This window comes from Sinohyriopsis cumingii, chromosome 15, assembly GCF_028554795.1.
Source record: "Sinohyriopsis cumingii isolate HCF-2022 chromosome 15, ASM2855479v2, whole genome shotgun sequence".
Taxonomy (NCBI): domain Eukaryota; kingdom Metazoa; phylum Mollusca; class Bivalvia; order Unionida; family Unionidae; genus Sinohyriopsis; species Sinohyriopsis cumingii.
The window spans coordinates 89,939,318-89,957,025 of record NC_142975.1 but is presented as its reverse complement, the minus strand read 5'-3'; the positions used below and the strand labels follow the sequence as shown (position 1 = coordinate 89,957,025).

Below are 17,708 nucleotides of genomic sequence, written 5' to 3'. Positions count from 1 at the left end.
ATGAAATATATCAAAAGTCCACAGGAGGTGGTGGTTTACAGAAAGACTACTTTATAACAAATAGCCTCAATGTATTGTCTAATTAGACCAACTGATGTGTCTAAAAGACTGAATGCATTGTCAATTAGACCAACAGATCATGATATGTGTACAAGACTGAATGTATTTTGTATTTGACTGACTAATATGTGTAACAGATTGAAGTCATTTTGTGAAATACTCCTATGAAATCCTATAATAACTTGATCCCTTTGGAACAAAAACCTGTGATTTCTTTTTCTATGTATGATTATTTGTGAAGCACAGTACAATAATCGGTAGACAGCTGAATCTGTTATTCTGAATCAGTACAAAGAAAGGTTCAACTCTGATTTACCTGGTTTTAGCTGATCTTCTGTAAGGGGCTGTCTGTTGAAGGGATCAGTCTGAGAGTTGAGAAGATGACGCAGAATGATTGGCTTATCCATGATGGTACCCCCTGGGAGCTGTACTGGGTCCCTCATCAGGGTGTCCATTAGAGGATCTAGGTGAAGAATTGGGAAATTATGAAGAACAATGGTGATGAATAGGGAAATTATGAAGAACAATGGTGACGAATAGGGAAATTATGAAGAACAATGGTGATAACAACATTTTTGTCAGTCATAACTTACCTTTCATGTTTTTTGCCTGTTTTTGAGATGAAATATTTTTTAGTCATTATTGCAATTAGATAAATAGCAAGCCTGTTATGTTTTAATGAAATGGGAGGTATCTGTTAAAAATAAATTGCATAGTTAACCTACTGTATGAACCAGAATTACCAAATATTTCTTCTTTGGAAAAAAACTTTGATAAAGATATATTTGTGACATGCAGAAATTGTTTTTTCCCTCATTTTTTCTGAAAGGAGGAAAAACAGCACAAATAGTAGAGATATCATTAAAATCTTCTTGTCCATTGAATAATGATTTATTTAGGAGAAAGTAATTTTTGGAGTAAAATTGGTTTCTTTGATAGTATTTATCTGATCATAATATTCTAGGATAACCTCCACTACCTGAAAACTCCCACCATCCCAGGTTTGCATTAAAACAAATGTGCTAAAAGTCTTGTTTCCAAAAAGGGAGGTCTGATGAGAGTGGTCTCACCTTGGAGTGTTGGTCGATGCATCAATTACCACTTAAGAGGTATTGTATACTGGAGAGTGAACCCATATTATAATTAGAGAAGTACTATCAAAGAAACCTACCCTAAAAATTGGTTTCTTCTTCAAATACATCACCTGATCAGGATACCCTAGGAGAATGGGCATAAGAAATAGGAGCCAATTCCCTTTGGCACTAGTTTCAAGTTTCATATGAGATAACAGCTAAGGTTAGCACATGGTTTATGCATGGATGTGGTTAGGAGAAAAAGTTGCACTCCTGCAAACCTGTGGAAGTTTATGTGTGTGACTTGGACTTCTAACATAGCTTTAACAATTTTTCAGTCATACTGCTACAATGTCTGCAGTGTAGCAGTTTATGGTGATGTCTTGCACTGGGGTATCAAGCTGCAGACATGCAGCATCATGTCCAAACCAGTCACATTATCTTGACACCAGGCTGACCAGTCCTAACACTAACCTCTTAAAGCTGAATGCCAAGCAAGGTAGCAGCTAGTACCATTTTTAAAAGTCTTTGGTATGACTCGGCTGCGGTTCAAAACCACACCCACCTGCATCTGAGGTGGATGCTCTAACCACTTAGGCCACCAGAGCGTTCCTGTGGATTTTGAGTAAGCCACATCATTATCAAGCTACTGAATGACACTGGAATGTAGCCTATTGTGCTACCAGGTCCAACAGTGCCCTTTGTGATCAAAGGTCTCCGATGAAAAAGCAACAACATGCTGACTCTGACCTCTATCACACAGCTTGGAAGATGTCAGTTTGGGAGCAGTTGCACTTAAATGCTATTATATTGGTGACCACCCAAATCTCGTAAGCCAATATCTGCCAGAAATGCACTTTGTCTCAAGCTAGTCCTTCACAAACAGTGAATAAACCATCTCATCCAGGATGACAGAACTTAAAACAGAAATATCATCCCTTCTTTTTTAATTAGTAACAAAAAGCAAGAGCTCCCACTTTTGCCTTGATGGGATCCTGTGGATAGCTTTAGGGTAAAGGGTCCTAGGAAGTGAGATTTCAAGATAAACAGTGATTGAAGAGATGCCTGTTGTACAACTGATAAACCAAATGATGAGTTACAATATGGGTTGAAAGAAAGCAACCTGATGCTTGGTATTATATGTATATTTTTATTTACTTTTTAAAATATAATTATTAATCACAATTAAATGAATAAATACCATGCAGTTAAAAGAAACTTAAATTTATTTAAAAAAGTAACAGCATGTTGTTCATCCCCTCCCCAAAACAAAAGTGCGATCACTATTCAATCATTTTCACTATACTGCTCCAAATACTGTATCATAATGGGGAAGAGCTGTATATTTAATGTGCTTGGTGTATGGGTGAGAGTCAGCACTAAAACTGTCATGGCCAGGCACTTGGCACTATTGGTGTCCTCAAGCTGGGAATAGATATACAGGGAAAAATCCATGACCATACCCAGTCCTTGGAATGAAGGCATAGGTTGAGACTGAATTACATGTAGCAATGGTGTCATTAGTAACCATGGCCTCTGGTAGCCCAAGTCAATGACTGGCTTTCCTGGGAAAGATCACCACAGCCAGTACTGGGATAAATCTGTGTTAACTGCATACCACTGGTCTGGATGGGTTGCTCTACCATGTTCATCCTGACCCATTGAATTTTCATGAAAATCTTAAATGTCTATGGCAACAGGGAGTGAAGCAGACCTGCTAACTATAACAAGACCTTCTCAATAAGGCAATCAATAATTTTTTGTAAGTTAGACCAATTTTCAGTAAGGTGTAATAAAATATCATGGACTGATGTTGTCAAGTTGGAAATATGCATTTAAAAATTTCAAAAGTATAATCAGAGACAGAGGCAGCAACAGTAATGTGAAAAAAGTTATAAAGAACATACACCTTAATTACCAATAGTATCTAGCAACAGTAAACATTATGTGTAATGAAAAAGTTTGCAAAGTACATATTACCATGAGTACAGTTTCACAAACTGCAGACAAACCCTATGAAGCTCAATAGCCCCTTCCTATCTCTCAACTTAATGAAGTAATTTGCTTATCTTTAAATATCCCAGAGTGAATCAACTCCACTATGACATTACATATTCAAAATCAACACATAATGCCCAATCAACGTAGGGGATGCTTCCTTTCTTCCTTCAAGAAATATTAAATTCTTCTGCTGTGCTATTTAAACTCTTTAAAGGCTTATTGTTCATCTCCAACACACATCATTTCTTGGACACCATTTTGAGAAAATTCTATATGAAACGGCTTGAAAAAATATATGTAGTTGAAAGCATCAGAAGTACTTCTGTAAAGTTAGTCTGGTTCCCTGACCAACTCTGTTGATTCTAATATGGAAACCAGATCCAAATCAAACACGGGCAGGCGAGCATCCAGATTTCACCAAAACAACTGTATTTCAGTAAGTTTTGTTATCATTCCGTAAGTCTGTATTTAAATGATCATTACAGGTAGACTGATGATGCTCAAATCGAAAGGGTCGGCAGGTCTGGTAAGTGTCAACTGAGGTGACATCAGCATCATGACTGATGGAGACTGATCATGCGCTTTCTTACTCTCCCCTTGTTCAAAGCAAGTGGTAATTATAGTCACCCATACCTTCTCTGGTCAGTATGAGCATATATGACACATATAACCCAAAATGCATCCCATACAAAGTAAATACAGAATTAGTGGTTGACATCTGTCCAGCTGAGTACTGCTCATTGGACTGACACACACACATATACAACAAAATAAAATCTGTACCTAAAATTATAATAAAGAACATGGTGAACATAATGTCTCTGACTGAGTCCAACGCAATGATCCTAATATATAACCCACACTCATAGGGAAATTTTAACTATGTATTATTTGTTTACAAAATAAAAACATCAGTGTCTCTAGTCAGGAACAACATGAATCCGATTTTGGACAAGTCCAAAAAAACAATTATACCTAATCATGAAGAAAAACCAACAAATACAAATTACTTATAAGTCAACACCTGTAAATAAGTCAAACACCGATTTACTAAAACAATATGCACTCTGGCAGATCGGGGTCTATGTTGTTCCACTGATTAATTCAAACAAATTACAGTTTGCAGTTGGGTCCTAAAGGTACACAAGTATATATGGTACATTTTAAACATTTACCATTTCATCCACACATAATCATAGGGGAAGTAACTCTTACATATATTTCTTCTGGTAAGTTCCATCAAACTGACTCCTTAATTCCAGATCAATGGAGAAAATTCCTATCAAGAGTAACTATTACCTTTGAACTCTTCTGGAATTTCTCCGTAGTCCAACTCGGCCCTGTTTCTTCGTAAAACAAATGCATCCACTTTATCCTGAAGGTTCTTAAACTGCTCTATTTCTGTCTCTCTTTTGATGCAGGCCTTTCTCATTCTGGACACAGCATCATCAAACAACTCTTTCTTGTAAGAACGCTGATAACAGAAATAAATGACAATACACTGTTGTATAACTATGAAAAGTAGAGAATACTACTAAAGCATATGCAGAAGAACAAACAGTTGCCAGTGACACTAACATTGTTCCCCCGTCAATAACTGCCACTAAACCGTTGAAAGACTTGGAACTAGATGTAGTATTTAACAATTTGTTATAGACAAAGTCACTGAATTAATGTCCAAATTTTTGTTGTTAAATATCTGACTGAATACATGGTGCTGATGCAAGTCCTTAAATTACACTGGAATGCATGGCTATTCAAAACTGGTCAAGTGCCATAACTCTAAAAAATAATTTTTTTTAAAAAGAACTTTGTAAAATATGGTCCAAATCTGCTATCATCCAACAAATGTGAGATCATGTCAAGATAGTGTTTCTAAGGAAATATGGTTGATATCAAAATAATGCTAGTATTTAAAATACACTGGAATGTGTGGATATTTAAATTCAGTCAAGGGTGATAACTCAGCACAATTGTCAAAATCTGGTCATCCTCAAACTCATCTAAACCTTTCAGAGAAACCCTGTATTAATAACAGAATGTAAATGCATCATAAGTGTTCAAAAGCCAACGAGATGCCTAACTGGTTCAAGGGTCATAACTTTGTAAAACACTATCAAAACCTAACTGTAGTCGAAGGCATATGACTCCTTGTTAAAATCAAGTTACACAGACAATTCAGTTCAAATCAGTTAGAAAATATGATTAATGTATTCAAATCTCAATGGAATGCTTCTTCTAAGTCTCTCAAGGGCCATATATTTGTACTCAGCACTATTAGTGATGGGCTCATTTCAAGGGCCCTTCTTACTACAATTTGTTTCACAGAGCCTAAAACAGAAGACCTAATGTTGGGAATCCAAAGTTGGGAGAAGATTTGTCTCATTCAGTGACCCATCAATACCATAAATGTCCCCTGTAAAGATATGAAGTTGATTGACAAGGGTCATAAGGCAAAACACATATAAAGTACATCTAGGTGAATGAAACAATCTTCATATCAAATTGCCTCAGAATATGTTGTATGATTCCTGAGCAATGCCGATTACAAGCAACATCTCATGTAAAGATATGAAACTGACTGACAGGGACAATAACTCTGTCCAATAAGGTATTGATGAGACAAAACCCTGATAAGGTACATCAAAGTCAAAAAGACACCATTTTTACAGAACTCCATAAGAATATATACAATTATACCTGAGCTATGCTCACTTCAAGCAATTCTCCAAGTTTTCATGTGAAGACAAAAATTTTATTGACAATGGCCATAACCCTATTCAAAATGGAGTGGACAAGACAAAATCTACAAAAGGCACATCTTGAGCTATGAGACAATATTCATATCAAATTGCACCATGATATGTTTTATGGTTCTTGAATTATGCCAAACATGATCAACATCCCAGGTGAAGATATGACATTAATCATACATAGAAACAATACAATCCAAAACGAAGTTGAAGACAAAAAATCCACAAAAGGTACATTTAGGTCTGTGTCAATATGAAACTGCATCAGAATACATTGTTAAGGGCCATAATTCTATCCAAAATGGAGCTGACAAAACAAAACAAAACATAAAATGCATACACAGGTCAACGACACAATGCTTATACCAAACCGCATCAAAGAAGGCTGAATGGATCTTGACCTAAGCCAGTTACATGTAACATCCTATGAAAAGATATAGAGCTAATTGTCAATGGCCAGGACTCTATGCAAAACTGAGTAGACAAGAAACATAAATGTATGTATGACACTGAAGGTGCATCTGGATCCATGAGGCAATGTACATTACTACCTACCTCAGAATATAGTGAATGATTTCTCAGCCATGCTGGTTAAAAGTACTTACTGCAGGGAAGACTTAAAATTGATTGAAAGCAAAATAGCTCTATAAAAACCTTTAAAAGGTCAAGATGAAAAATAGGCAATTATCTTGAAAGAGCTGCTGAGCTTTGATGGTCATAAGAAGAGAGGCTGGAAAGATAGACAGATCTTGATAAGCTGAAATGGAAACCTGATTTGAGTAAAACATGACTGCAAGTGTTCACAATCTATAGTGAACAAGTTCAAGCCATCAGATGCATGGATCTGCTCATTATCAAACTCATCTTATATTCTGATGATGTAAGCCTATATTCCAAGTCAGATCTAAACTGGATTAGAATGTGGCTTTCAAAGAGGTAACAACCAATCAGATGCAAGATCAGGTCATTAATATATATGAATCTTGCTCACTATTAAAATCATCCAAATTATTGATGATATAAACCCATATTCCAAGACTGATCAAAACTGGATCAGAAAAATTGTCTCCAAAGTGCCAACAAGCTAAGCCATTCAGATGCAAGATCACATTATCAACATGCACATATGTTGCTCATTATCTTCCTCATATGAGATTAATCGGGCACATTCATAGTTTGATCTGAAATATCACCTCTGTAGAAATACTTTACAGCTAAAATCTACTCATCACATCAGACCTTGCTGGGTGAAGTTTTACAGTCAATATAGTTTAAATGAAACAAGGTAATAACTATGTATAACATGGTTAAAAACCTTGTCATCATCAAACTCATCCAAGTTCTTGTTAAGATTTAACTTCATTGTGGTTCTGATTGCAAGCAATAAAGAATGTGTGAATGCAAGCCACTAGGAAGCTATTCTAAGACTACAAAAGTCATAATTCTTTAAATCAAGATAAAGATGATCATCATCAAATTCATCCAAACTCTAGTTTAGATGAAGCTTCACAGCAAATTGGATTTAAATCAAACTGAACATGTGGTTGCCAGTGTTCAAAAAGGCTTGTGCATTAGCATGCAAATGCTTAGGCAGTCATGGCCACAATTCTAAAAAATATGTGCAAACTGTCATGATAATGGGCCATAACTGTAAGAAAAATATGTGCAAACTGTGATGATAAAGGGCCATAACTCTAATATGTGCAAACAATGATAAAAGGGCCATAACTCTATGAAACATGTGCAATCTGTGTTTATCATCAAACTTATCTGACTTATTGCTGGGCACTAGTAAATGCCTATTTTGAGATGATCTTGGTATAACCTCTAAAAGTATGCATAAAATGTGATAACTGAACTCATCTGAGCTGTTGTTATGATAAATCTACACATCATATTTGGTTCAGATCTATTAATAAATGTAGATGACATAGTGTTAACTAGGCAGATGGATAGATGGAAACATTGAAGGTCAGATAGAAAAACAGATGGATGGAACAACATAGACTATTTGCATGTCTCCTAACCTTAGCATTAGGAGATAATAATACATATACAGACAAAAAATGTAAGTAAAATAAATTATGATGAAAGGGGACATAAATCAAGTAGTCATGGCCACCAATGCACCTGGTAAAATGGAAATTTAAAGAATAATTCTAAAGCCAATTTGTATGAAATCTTTAGATTCCATTTACTGGTCACAATAATGCATCAGTGAGACAAACTCAACAAGTTTCAGTGCCATATACACTGAGACACCAAACATAATAATAAAAGCAGATCGACAGGCTGCAATAGATAGATGGTAGGCAGACAGGAAGATGGTTGGATACTGAGGATACACAAGATTACCTCATCATTAGCTATGGATTCAGCAAACTCATCACAGTCTAGATGAAGGTAGATGTCTGTCAGAGAATTCAGAAGCTTCTTCGGTTCCCAACCATATTTTTCTGGATTCTTCACTTTCAGATTCTTACACTTTGATCCACACAGTTGCTGGAGGTTGAAATTCAACATGGCAGCTAATCTGTCAGCTAATTCCTGGAATGGTTTACATATTGTACATACCATGTGACCATGCTATAGCACACTCCACAATAACAGCCAATTACTGGAATGATTTACATATTGTACATACCATGTGACAATGCTTTAGCACACTCCATTATAACAGCCAATTACTGGAATGGTTTACATATTGTACATACCATGTGACATGCTATAGCACACTCCATTATAACAGCCAATTACTGGAATGATTTACATATTGTACATACCATGTGACCCCACTATAGCACACTTTACAATAACAGCCAATTACTGGAATGGTTTACATATTGTACATACCATGTGACCCCACTATAGCACACTCCATTATAACAGCCAATTACTGGAATGATTTACATATTGTACATACCATGTGACAATGCTTTAGCACACTCCATTATAACAGCCAATTACTGGAATGGTTTACATATTGTACATACCATGTGACTCCACTTTAGCACACTTCACTATAACAGCCAATTACTGGAATGATTTACATATTGTACATACCATGTGACAATGCTTTAGCACACTCCATTATAACAGCCAATTACTGGAATGGTTTACATATTGTACATACCATGTGACCCCACTTTAACACACTTCACAATACCAGCCAATTACTGGAATGGTTTACATATTGTACATACCGTGTGACCCCACTATAGCACACTCCATTATAACAGCCAATTCCTGGAATGGTCTACATACTGTACATACCATGCGACCCCACTATAGCACACTTCACAATAACATGAATCTGGAAATAACATGGTCATGGTGTGGCTCCCAAAATTTCATATGCATGTTGTTGCTTTTTTCATATGAGAAAAAATATATTTGTCTTCTTAAAAGTTAAAAAAATACCATGTAAAAAGTTTACTATCATTTGGGAAGAGATCTTGTATGAATTCTAATATAAAATGACTGTGTTGTGACTCCTGAAATTTCATAAACATGCATATTTCTTGTACAAGAAAAAATATTTTTTCCTTCTTAAAAGTATGAAAAATAATGAATAAAAAGTTTATTCAGAGATCACACTGTGCTTTGCCAATGTTGCAAATTGTAATTCTTTTTCCTTATTGACGACAAAATATACCATCTGACAATCTTTTGGGGCATAACATTATTGGCTGTTTAAGCTTGTATATACAGTCAAGGGTTTGGAGTTGAGAAATTAAAATGCACTGTGAAAGAAAGCTGCAAACTTGGATATAAAATGCACTGGAATCTATCTATTATTACATAAACAGATTCTTTGTTCATATTGACAAACCATCTTAACAGTGCATTGTATCATAATCTGCTTATGCTGACATCTGGCCTGAGTACCGGTATGCTGTGATACACTCAAATAGTCATGCTACTGGACCAGCTACAAGTAGCCATCTTTTGAAGGCAGGAACAGAAAGACTATAACCAACCAACCAAACAGATAATTTTTGTTTTAACATATTCAGAAAAAATAGTTTTGCTGAAACTTCAAAGGAAACTGATACCTTTGAGCACCAATTGTTCCAGGCAAATGATCAAAAAAATTAGTCTCAATGTTCTATAGTTATTTGATGTTACCACCAGAGTAACAAACAGGCATTTGTTTCATCCTCCAAAGTTGTTCTTTAGCAGTGACTTCAATAACACATGCACCCTTCATTAAAGCAAGCCGATTACAATCTTCAATAAAAATGAAGCCCTTTTCATCAAAGGAAGTCAGCACCAAATGTAAATAAATATAATTGAATCTGATGGATTGTTGCATTTTCCAAAGTGACTGAAAACATTTAATGTGCCATGAAAATTTCCTTTTTTCAGAACAACTTGTATGCTTACGATCGCTACTGAAGCATTAAACAGAAATTAAATTTCCAATCTTTTAAAAACATAGATATCTGGCTGTGTTTTTAATTTGTTCACAAGTTTTCATTTTCCCTGGGTAGCCTTGGCAAGATGAAAGCCATCTTCTGCTAACCAAAATCTAGGCCAGTTTAAGTACATGTACATACAGCATGTAAACAACAATATCTATGTGCTACTTGTGACAATATCATAGTGCATTGTTTAGTGACACATGTTTGTTGACAATGGAATATTGATCAAACAAGAACTACCTTTTTTATATATGTGTTATTTGTGTTGTCTAAGGGGATGTGACTGATGGATACATTTTATGTGATATATACTAAAATTCATTGATTCTTTTTATATATACGTGTACAGTATTAAACACAATATGGATGGTATTATACAAATGTGAGTTGTTGAAATACAAGTGTATTTCAGACTAGTTTTGTCTTCATTGTATCAAAAGCACGCATTTTTTCACCCGATTTTATTATCCCACAACTACCCCATCTATTTTTGGTACATGCATCATTCTGAAAAGCAAAATCAAACTCGCTTTTGGCAATTATCAATTTGTTTAGCTTGCGACCTAAAATTGTGGCCATATATGTATGTATTGATAATACATATTGGATTCGGGCACAACCATTATATTTACAATAGGATGTAGGATAACTCTGTTGAGTTCCACCATTTCATTCACAAATTCAAAAATACTTCTTTAATATTATCTTCATTTATATAAAATCTGTTCCTTTGTCTCTTCTGATAACATACTCTGCTGGTATTATTGTAAGATGACTGATCACTGATATTTGTATCACTCATTATTATGTCCAAAAGAATGAAATAGTTGTCTCTAATTAGTTCTGATTAATCTGGTGAAGCTGGTAGTCCAAAAATGCAAAAATCTGGATATGTGTAATCTTGATTTGTACAATGCCATGCCAGAAAATACAAATCTGTACGTGTGTCATCTTGATTAGTACAATGCCATGCCAGAAAATACAAATCTGTACGTGTGTCATCTTGATTTGTACAATGCCATGCCATACAATACAGATCTGTATGTGTGTCATCTTGATTCATGCAGTGCCATGACGTAAAATACAGATCTGTATGTGTGTCATCTTGATTCATGCAGTGTCATGACGTACAATACAGATCTGTATGTGTGTCATCTTGATTCATGCAGTGCCATGACGTACAATACAGATCTGTATGTGTGTCATCTTGATTCATGCAGTGCCACGACGTACAATACTGATCTGTACGTGTGTCATCTTGATTCATGCAGTGCCATGACATACAATACAGATCTGTGTGTCATCTTGATTAATATAGTGCCATGACGTACAATACAGATCTGTGTGTCATCTTGATTCATGCAGTGCCATGACGTACAATACAGATCTGTATGTGTGTCATCTTGATTAGTAAAGTGCCATGCCATACAATGCAAATCTGTATGTGTCATCTTGATTAGTACAGTGCCATGCCATAATAACATTACTGCTAAAGTGCAGAAATGCTTTTAGGCACACAGACAAGATTACTGTGGTCTTAGCTCAACTCTGATGCACACCAATAAAAAAATAACATTAATGCACCACACAACTATCCCCCAAACTATGTTTAAAACAAAATATATAACACTAATTTTGAAAATGCATCAATTTGGTTTAAGGAGATTCAGCAATTGTAATTATTAGTTGTAATCAAAATTCCATTATGTTATTTTTGCAGGGAGATATTATTTTAATAACTATCCACTTGAGCATGGGTATCTTGTCAGTACACTGATGCTGATTTCTACTAGTTCTTTTTTGTTCAGTCAAACAGTAACAGGCATTTTGGCTGCATTTTTTCAAACCTACGTAAAAAGGTACTGCAGTAGAACCTGTCTTGAAAGACTACCCATTCTGCCAAAACATCCTGGTCTCCCAAGGCAGGTTGTCAAACACTATACAATTTATCAATCCATACAATGAGTATCTGGCCTCTAAAAGCAGGTAGTCTCATAGCAATGGTCTCTAAATGCAGGTAGTCTCATATTAATGGTCTTTAAAAGCAAGTAGTCTCATAGCAATGGTCTTTAAAAGCAGGTAGTCTCAAAGCAATGGTCTTTAAAAGCAGATAGTCTCATAGCAATGGTTTTTAAAAGCAGATTGTCTCATAGCAGTGGTCTTTAAAAGCAGATAGTCTCAAAGCAATGGTTTTTAAAAGCAGATAGTCTCAAAGCAATGGTCTTTAAAAGCAGATAGTCTCATAGCAGTGGTCTTTAAAAGCAGATAGTCTCAAAGCAATGGTTTTTAAAAGCAGATAGTCTCAAAGCAATGGTCTTTAAAAGCAGGTAGTTACATAGCAATGGTCTTTAAAAGCAGGATTTTTTATGATCAGTTTTCCAATCTATGTTAGTTTAAGGGAAACCAAGACACTTATTGAAAAGTAAGGTCATACTTTATAGTGTTATAGTCATAATTGGACGAAGCCAATCCAAGTGCATGCTTTGAATTTTTTTAAGTTCATCCTGTAATATTTAGGAGTGGGGATCTCAAGCTATGCAACGCTATTCTAAAACAGGTATAACTAAACCTTGGAAAGCTATTTCTTTTACATTTTGTGGGCAAATTAGATCTAACTAGGCCTAAAGCATGATTTGCCTTTCGGAATATTTTATAATATGAACCATACCATGTCTTTGCACTATTTGCACTATTAATTGTGATGCCAAAATATTTTAGTGCTTGAGATTTTCTAAAGATGTTCCACCTAAGAAACGCAAATATACTAAATTAATTCTTTTTTCTTGTCAAATGCATTATATTGCCCTTTAAAAAATCACATCTAAAATAGAAAAACAATCAGCGGGGCACATAATTTTTTCTTTTTCCAAAATGACAATAATAATTACAATTTAAATGGACAAAAAATGAACACAGCTTTTTCTTTTTACCAAATCCCTGGCTTACAGCATATAAAAAAAGTAAATGGCAAACAAAAAATTGCCAGTAATTTTTTTAAGCTGATTTTTTTTCCACTTGCAATAAAATTACACAGTAAAAAAAATATCAAATTTGAGCCCTGAAAAATGTTAACACTGTAAATTCTCAAATATTTAGAAACTGTGTGTGTGTGAGTGTGTGTGTGTGTGTGTGTGTGTGTGAGAGAGAGAGAGAGAGAGAGAGGGAGAGAGAGAGAGAGAGATGCAGAAGAGCTACTAACTGGAATAAGGAAAGGTTTCTGGATCTTGTCTGTCAGGTAATGGAACATGTCCACAGTCTCTGTGGCCAGGGTAAGGTATGACCTGCACTGCCTTTCATCCATAGCCAACTGCCGAGTTTGATTCTGTTGCAGCTCCTGGTGCAGAAATTATTTTTAAAATCAATTTATTTTTATTCACTTCATCTACCTTGTTCAGTGGATTTTCAAACTCAGAGTATAATTCCTCTAAATCTATACCAGAATTTTTTCTTTTTATAAATGGGACAGTCTTGGTAAGAAAACAACTGCTTGCTTATGTTCAGGGTTCCTTCACTCTAAAGAACCAACTCAACCCATTAAAGCTTGGTACTATGGGCTTTTACACTTGAACCCATTAAAGCTTGGTACTATGGGCTTTTACTCCTCTCTTCACTCGGAACATAATATTTTCATTATGAAGTTTGCATTGTGTGCATGTGAAAAGAACAAAGCTGGCTTTCTTTGTGACAAAAAGGAATCCAATCAGCCAAAGTAATCAAAAATTTATGTACACTAGATGTTAAGTAATGCTTAGGTTGAGAGCTTGTTATAGGTAGAAAATACATACAGATATTATCAAGGTGCAAATCCACATCACTTAACCCAGGGATGAATAAATAGTAAAGTTTTCCTCTGCACAGTCAATGTTTACATGGTCAAGTTGAGAAGATGACTAGTTTTCCTGAGAACTGCTCGTCTGGTCGGTACCCGAACATTTATTTCTATGTAATCTAACTATATATTTATTTAATGCAGTCAAAAACACCCAGATCATGGGATTCTGCAATAAAAATTGCCCTAACAGTCTGTAGATTTCTATGTATTTAGCAAGGTCTGATAGTGAAATTCACCACAAAGGCAAGTTTGAGGTGTTGTAGGTTACTATTAATGATGAAGCAAAACAGTGTATTCCCAACTACTAAGTAATATGCAAAATTTATCACAATACATTTCTCTTAACTTCACATATCAACAAGGGGAATCAGGGAAAATAAGCTTTCTTATTTTTTCTGACATTATACATTGAAGATGTCTTGGCACAGTGTGATGCTACAGTGGAGTAAGCGGTAACAAGTCTACTTGACCAATCTAATCACATGAAAGCCTGGAGTGACTATACAAATGTTTAGGGTAAACATCCAAATAATCCATATGGCAACTGTATCTCAAATGACTCAAAACTTCTGCTACCTCTGAAAATTCCAGGAAGAAATCAATAAATCTGAGCCAAGCACCTTCATAGCTGATAAATTATTATATGTTGTCACAGGTGAGATATGTATCTTCATACCTTAAAAACTATTACATGTTTTTGCATTAAAAACACGGATACTTAAATAAGACATAGCATAGGTTGAGGCATAAATAGAAAACTGGTGATCACATTTGCATTTTATCGTGACTGTTCAAGGTTCAATCACCACAGTGATGCAATAAAGTGTTGCTGATCCATGCAGTGCACATACCAGTTTCCTCCATCTCAGACACCACCTTAAGCATCACTTACACTGTCTAGGCTGCCCAACATAAATCTGTTAAGAACTGTTTGTGTGAATTGCATGACAGGTAAATCAGGTTTATTGTTAACAAATACTTTGATACATGGAATGATCTTTACCCTGGGTTTGTTGTCCCACTCCACTTTATTGTCCATTTCTTCCTGTGCCTCATGAATTCGTTTCAGACAGTCAAGACTCTCATCAAGCAAAAATGTTGTGTCGTTCATCAACATATTTACAAACTTCACAAACTGCTTACCAGAGCTGAAAAATATGTACAAAAAGAACTTTTTCTTAAGTCTATCAGAAATAAAAGGAGTTGCAATAAAATTAAAGTGAATTAAACAGAGTACATATAATCAACACATTAGATACACATATACGAAGCATTCTTCTACCCAGATCAAAGATTCAACCAAAAATTATGTCTAGGACCAAAAGATGCAGTTTTTAAAACAAACAATTTTAAGCATAACGAAATTTAAAAGGAAATGTAACTGTCTCACAAAACAATGCATATCTTCTGACATTTAACACAAAAAGTGCATGAGAGGTAGAAACCTATACTGACTTAGAAATTTGTTTTTTCAAAATACAATTCCACACCTACCTATTTCGCACCCCCCTCTCCAAGTTGGATCTTTTGGAGAAGTTCTTAACTGATTCCAATTTATGAATCAGGGATAAGGTGTGTAATGGCTTGTAACGAGGTAGTAAGGAAATGACCAAGTGGATGAGCATGGAGTAGCGAGGTATTAATAATATGACCCAGGTGATGAGTGTGGAGTAGGAAGGTAGTAAGGATATGATCCAGGAGATCTGAGTGGAGTGGAGCAGGAAGGTAGTAACGATATGATCTAGGAGATCTGAGTGGAGTGGAGTAGGAAGGTAGTAAGGATATGATCTAGGAGATCTGAGTGAAGTGGAGCAGGAAGGTAGTAACGATATAATCTAGGAGATCTGAGTGGAGTGGAGTAGGAAGGTAGTAACGATATGATCCAGGAGATCTGAGTGGAGTGGAGTAGGAAGGTAGTAAGGATATGATCCAGGAGATCTAAGTGGAGCGAAGCAGTAGTAAAGATATAACCCTGAAATAAGTGTTGAGTGAAGAGGTACCAAGGATATGACCCTGGAGATGAGTGGGGAGTGGGAGGTAGTAAGATATGACTCAGAGAATAAAAGTGGAATGGGGAGTTGGTAAAAATATGACCCAATGGATAAGCGTATAATGGGGGGACAATAAGGATATAACCCATGGGATGAGAGTAGAGTCGAGATGAACTAAGGAGATTACCTAAGGGATGAGTGTGAAGTGGGGAGGTATTAAGGAATTAAGGATATTGCTCTGGGGATGAGTGTCAAGTCAGAAGGTATTAAGGATATTATCCAGGGGATGAGTGTTGAGTCAGGAGGTACTAAGGATATTACCTAGGATGAGTGTGTAGTGGGGAGGTACTAAAGATATTACCTAAGAGATGAGTTTAGAGTCAGAAGGTACTAAGGATATTACCTAGGGGATGAGTTTAGAGTCAGGAGGTACTAAGGATACTACCCAGGGGATGAGTATAGAGTCAGGAGGTACCAAGGATATTACCCAAGGGATGAGTGTAGAGTCAGGAGGTACTAAGTGTAATACCTAGGGAATAGATGTGGTGCAGAGAGAGAGTAATGATATAATCAATGGAATGAGCATGGAGTGGAGAGGTAGTATAGATATAACCTCAAAGGATGAATGTGGAATGGGGAGGTAGTACAAATGTGACCCAAAGGATGATTGTGGAGCGTCAAGGTAGTAAGGATGTACATATGAGATAATGTAGTTCATAATGTGAGTTCAGCTTTTCATGCCCACTAAGAATACAACACAGCAGAAAGTAAAAAATACACAATATCCAGTGGCAGCAAATATAAATAAGTTTCTACAATTATTTCTGACAGTTACATTTTGCTAAGATGACCAAAACACAGCCATACTTTTTAGAACTTGATAATTTTCATTAGAAAAAATCTTAAATTGTTTTGCACATTTAGAGACCATTCTTGAATCATATCTGAAGGTTTAAAGTTTCCATTTTAAGCAGAGCAGGGCTAGAACCATACCATATATACCTGCTTATAAGACAAGTTCAACTGCAAACTGCACAGACCCACATCTGCTGTCACATAATGTGCTGGCAGATCTGTGTATGTGCTGTTTGTCAGGAGTAATCAGTAGAACAAACAAAAAAAACCCTGATCTGCAGGTGCATTATGTGATGGCAGATCAGGATCTTTGTTGTTGCAATTTGATTAGACTTATAAGTGATTATATACAGTATTCATATATGTAAGCACATATTTCCAGAAAGGCAAAATCAATAAATCCCTGCCTTTTTTCAAAAAGCTTTGGGCTAACATAAAACTTTATATCCTTTAGAATGAATAATTTCACTCTTGAGCTAACATTTAAACTGAAAGGTCTGCAACTTTAGCTGAAGAAGGAAATTTTTACCCACTATTCTATTATTTGAATACAGACAGAGAACCCAAAAGAATAATGACACATACTTTGCTTCCTCTATGATCTTGATTTGGTGGGATGGAACAGTCCACAACATCTTAAAAATACAGCTGATATGATAGCGAATGCTGAATTTGTCATAGAATTCGCTACTTGATCCAGTTGTTTCAATATCTGCAAG

General features: G+C 35.6%; 1 protein-coding gene across 1 annotated transcript in view; it reads right to left on the bottom strand.

The window, feature by feature from the left end:
- Positions 1-329: 329 nt before the first annotated feature.
- Positions 330-17,708, bottom strand: part of LOC149782280 (ubiquitin conjugation factor E4 B-like) — a 76,802-nt gene continuing 59,423 nt past the window's right edge. Inside the window, exons 20-25 of the mRNA XM_089933661.1 lie at positions 17,575-17,701; positions 15,147-15,291; positions 13,511-13,645; positions 8,243-8,434; positions 4,434-4,608; positions 330-523 (exon numbers count right to left, since the gene is read on the bottom strand). Coding sequence (XP_089789787.1) covers positions 345-523; positions 4,434-4,608; positions 8,243-8,434; positions 13,511-13,645; positions 15,147-15,291; positions 17,575-17,701 — 953 coding nt within the window. The 3' untranslated portion in view covers positions 330-344. The remainder of the gene's footprint in view (positions 524-4,433; positions 4,609-8,242; positions 8,435-13,510; positions 13,646-15,146; positions 15,292-17,574; positions 17,702-17,708) is intronic.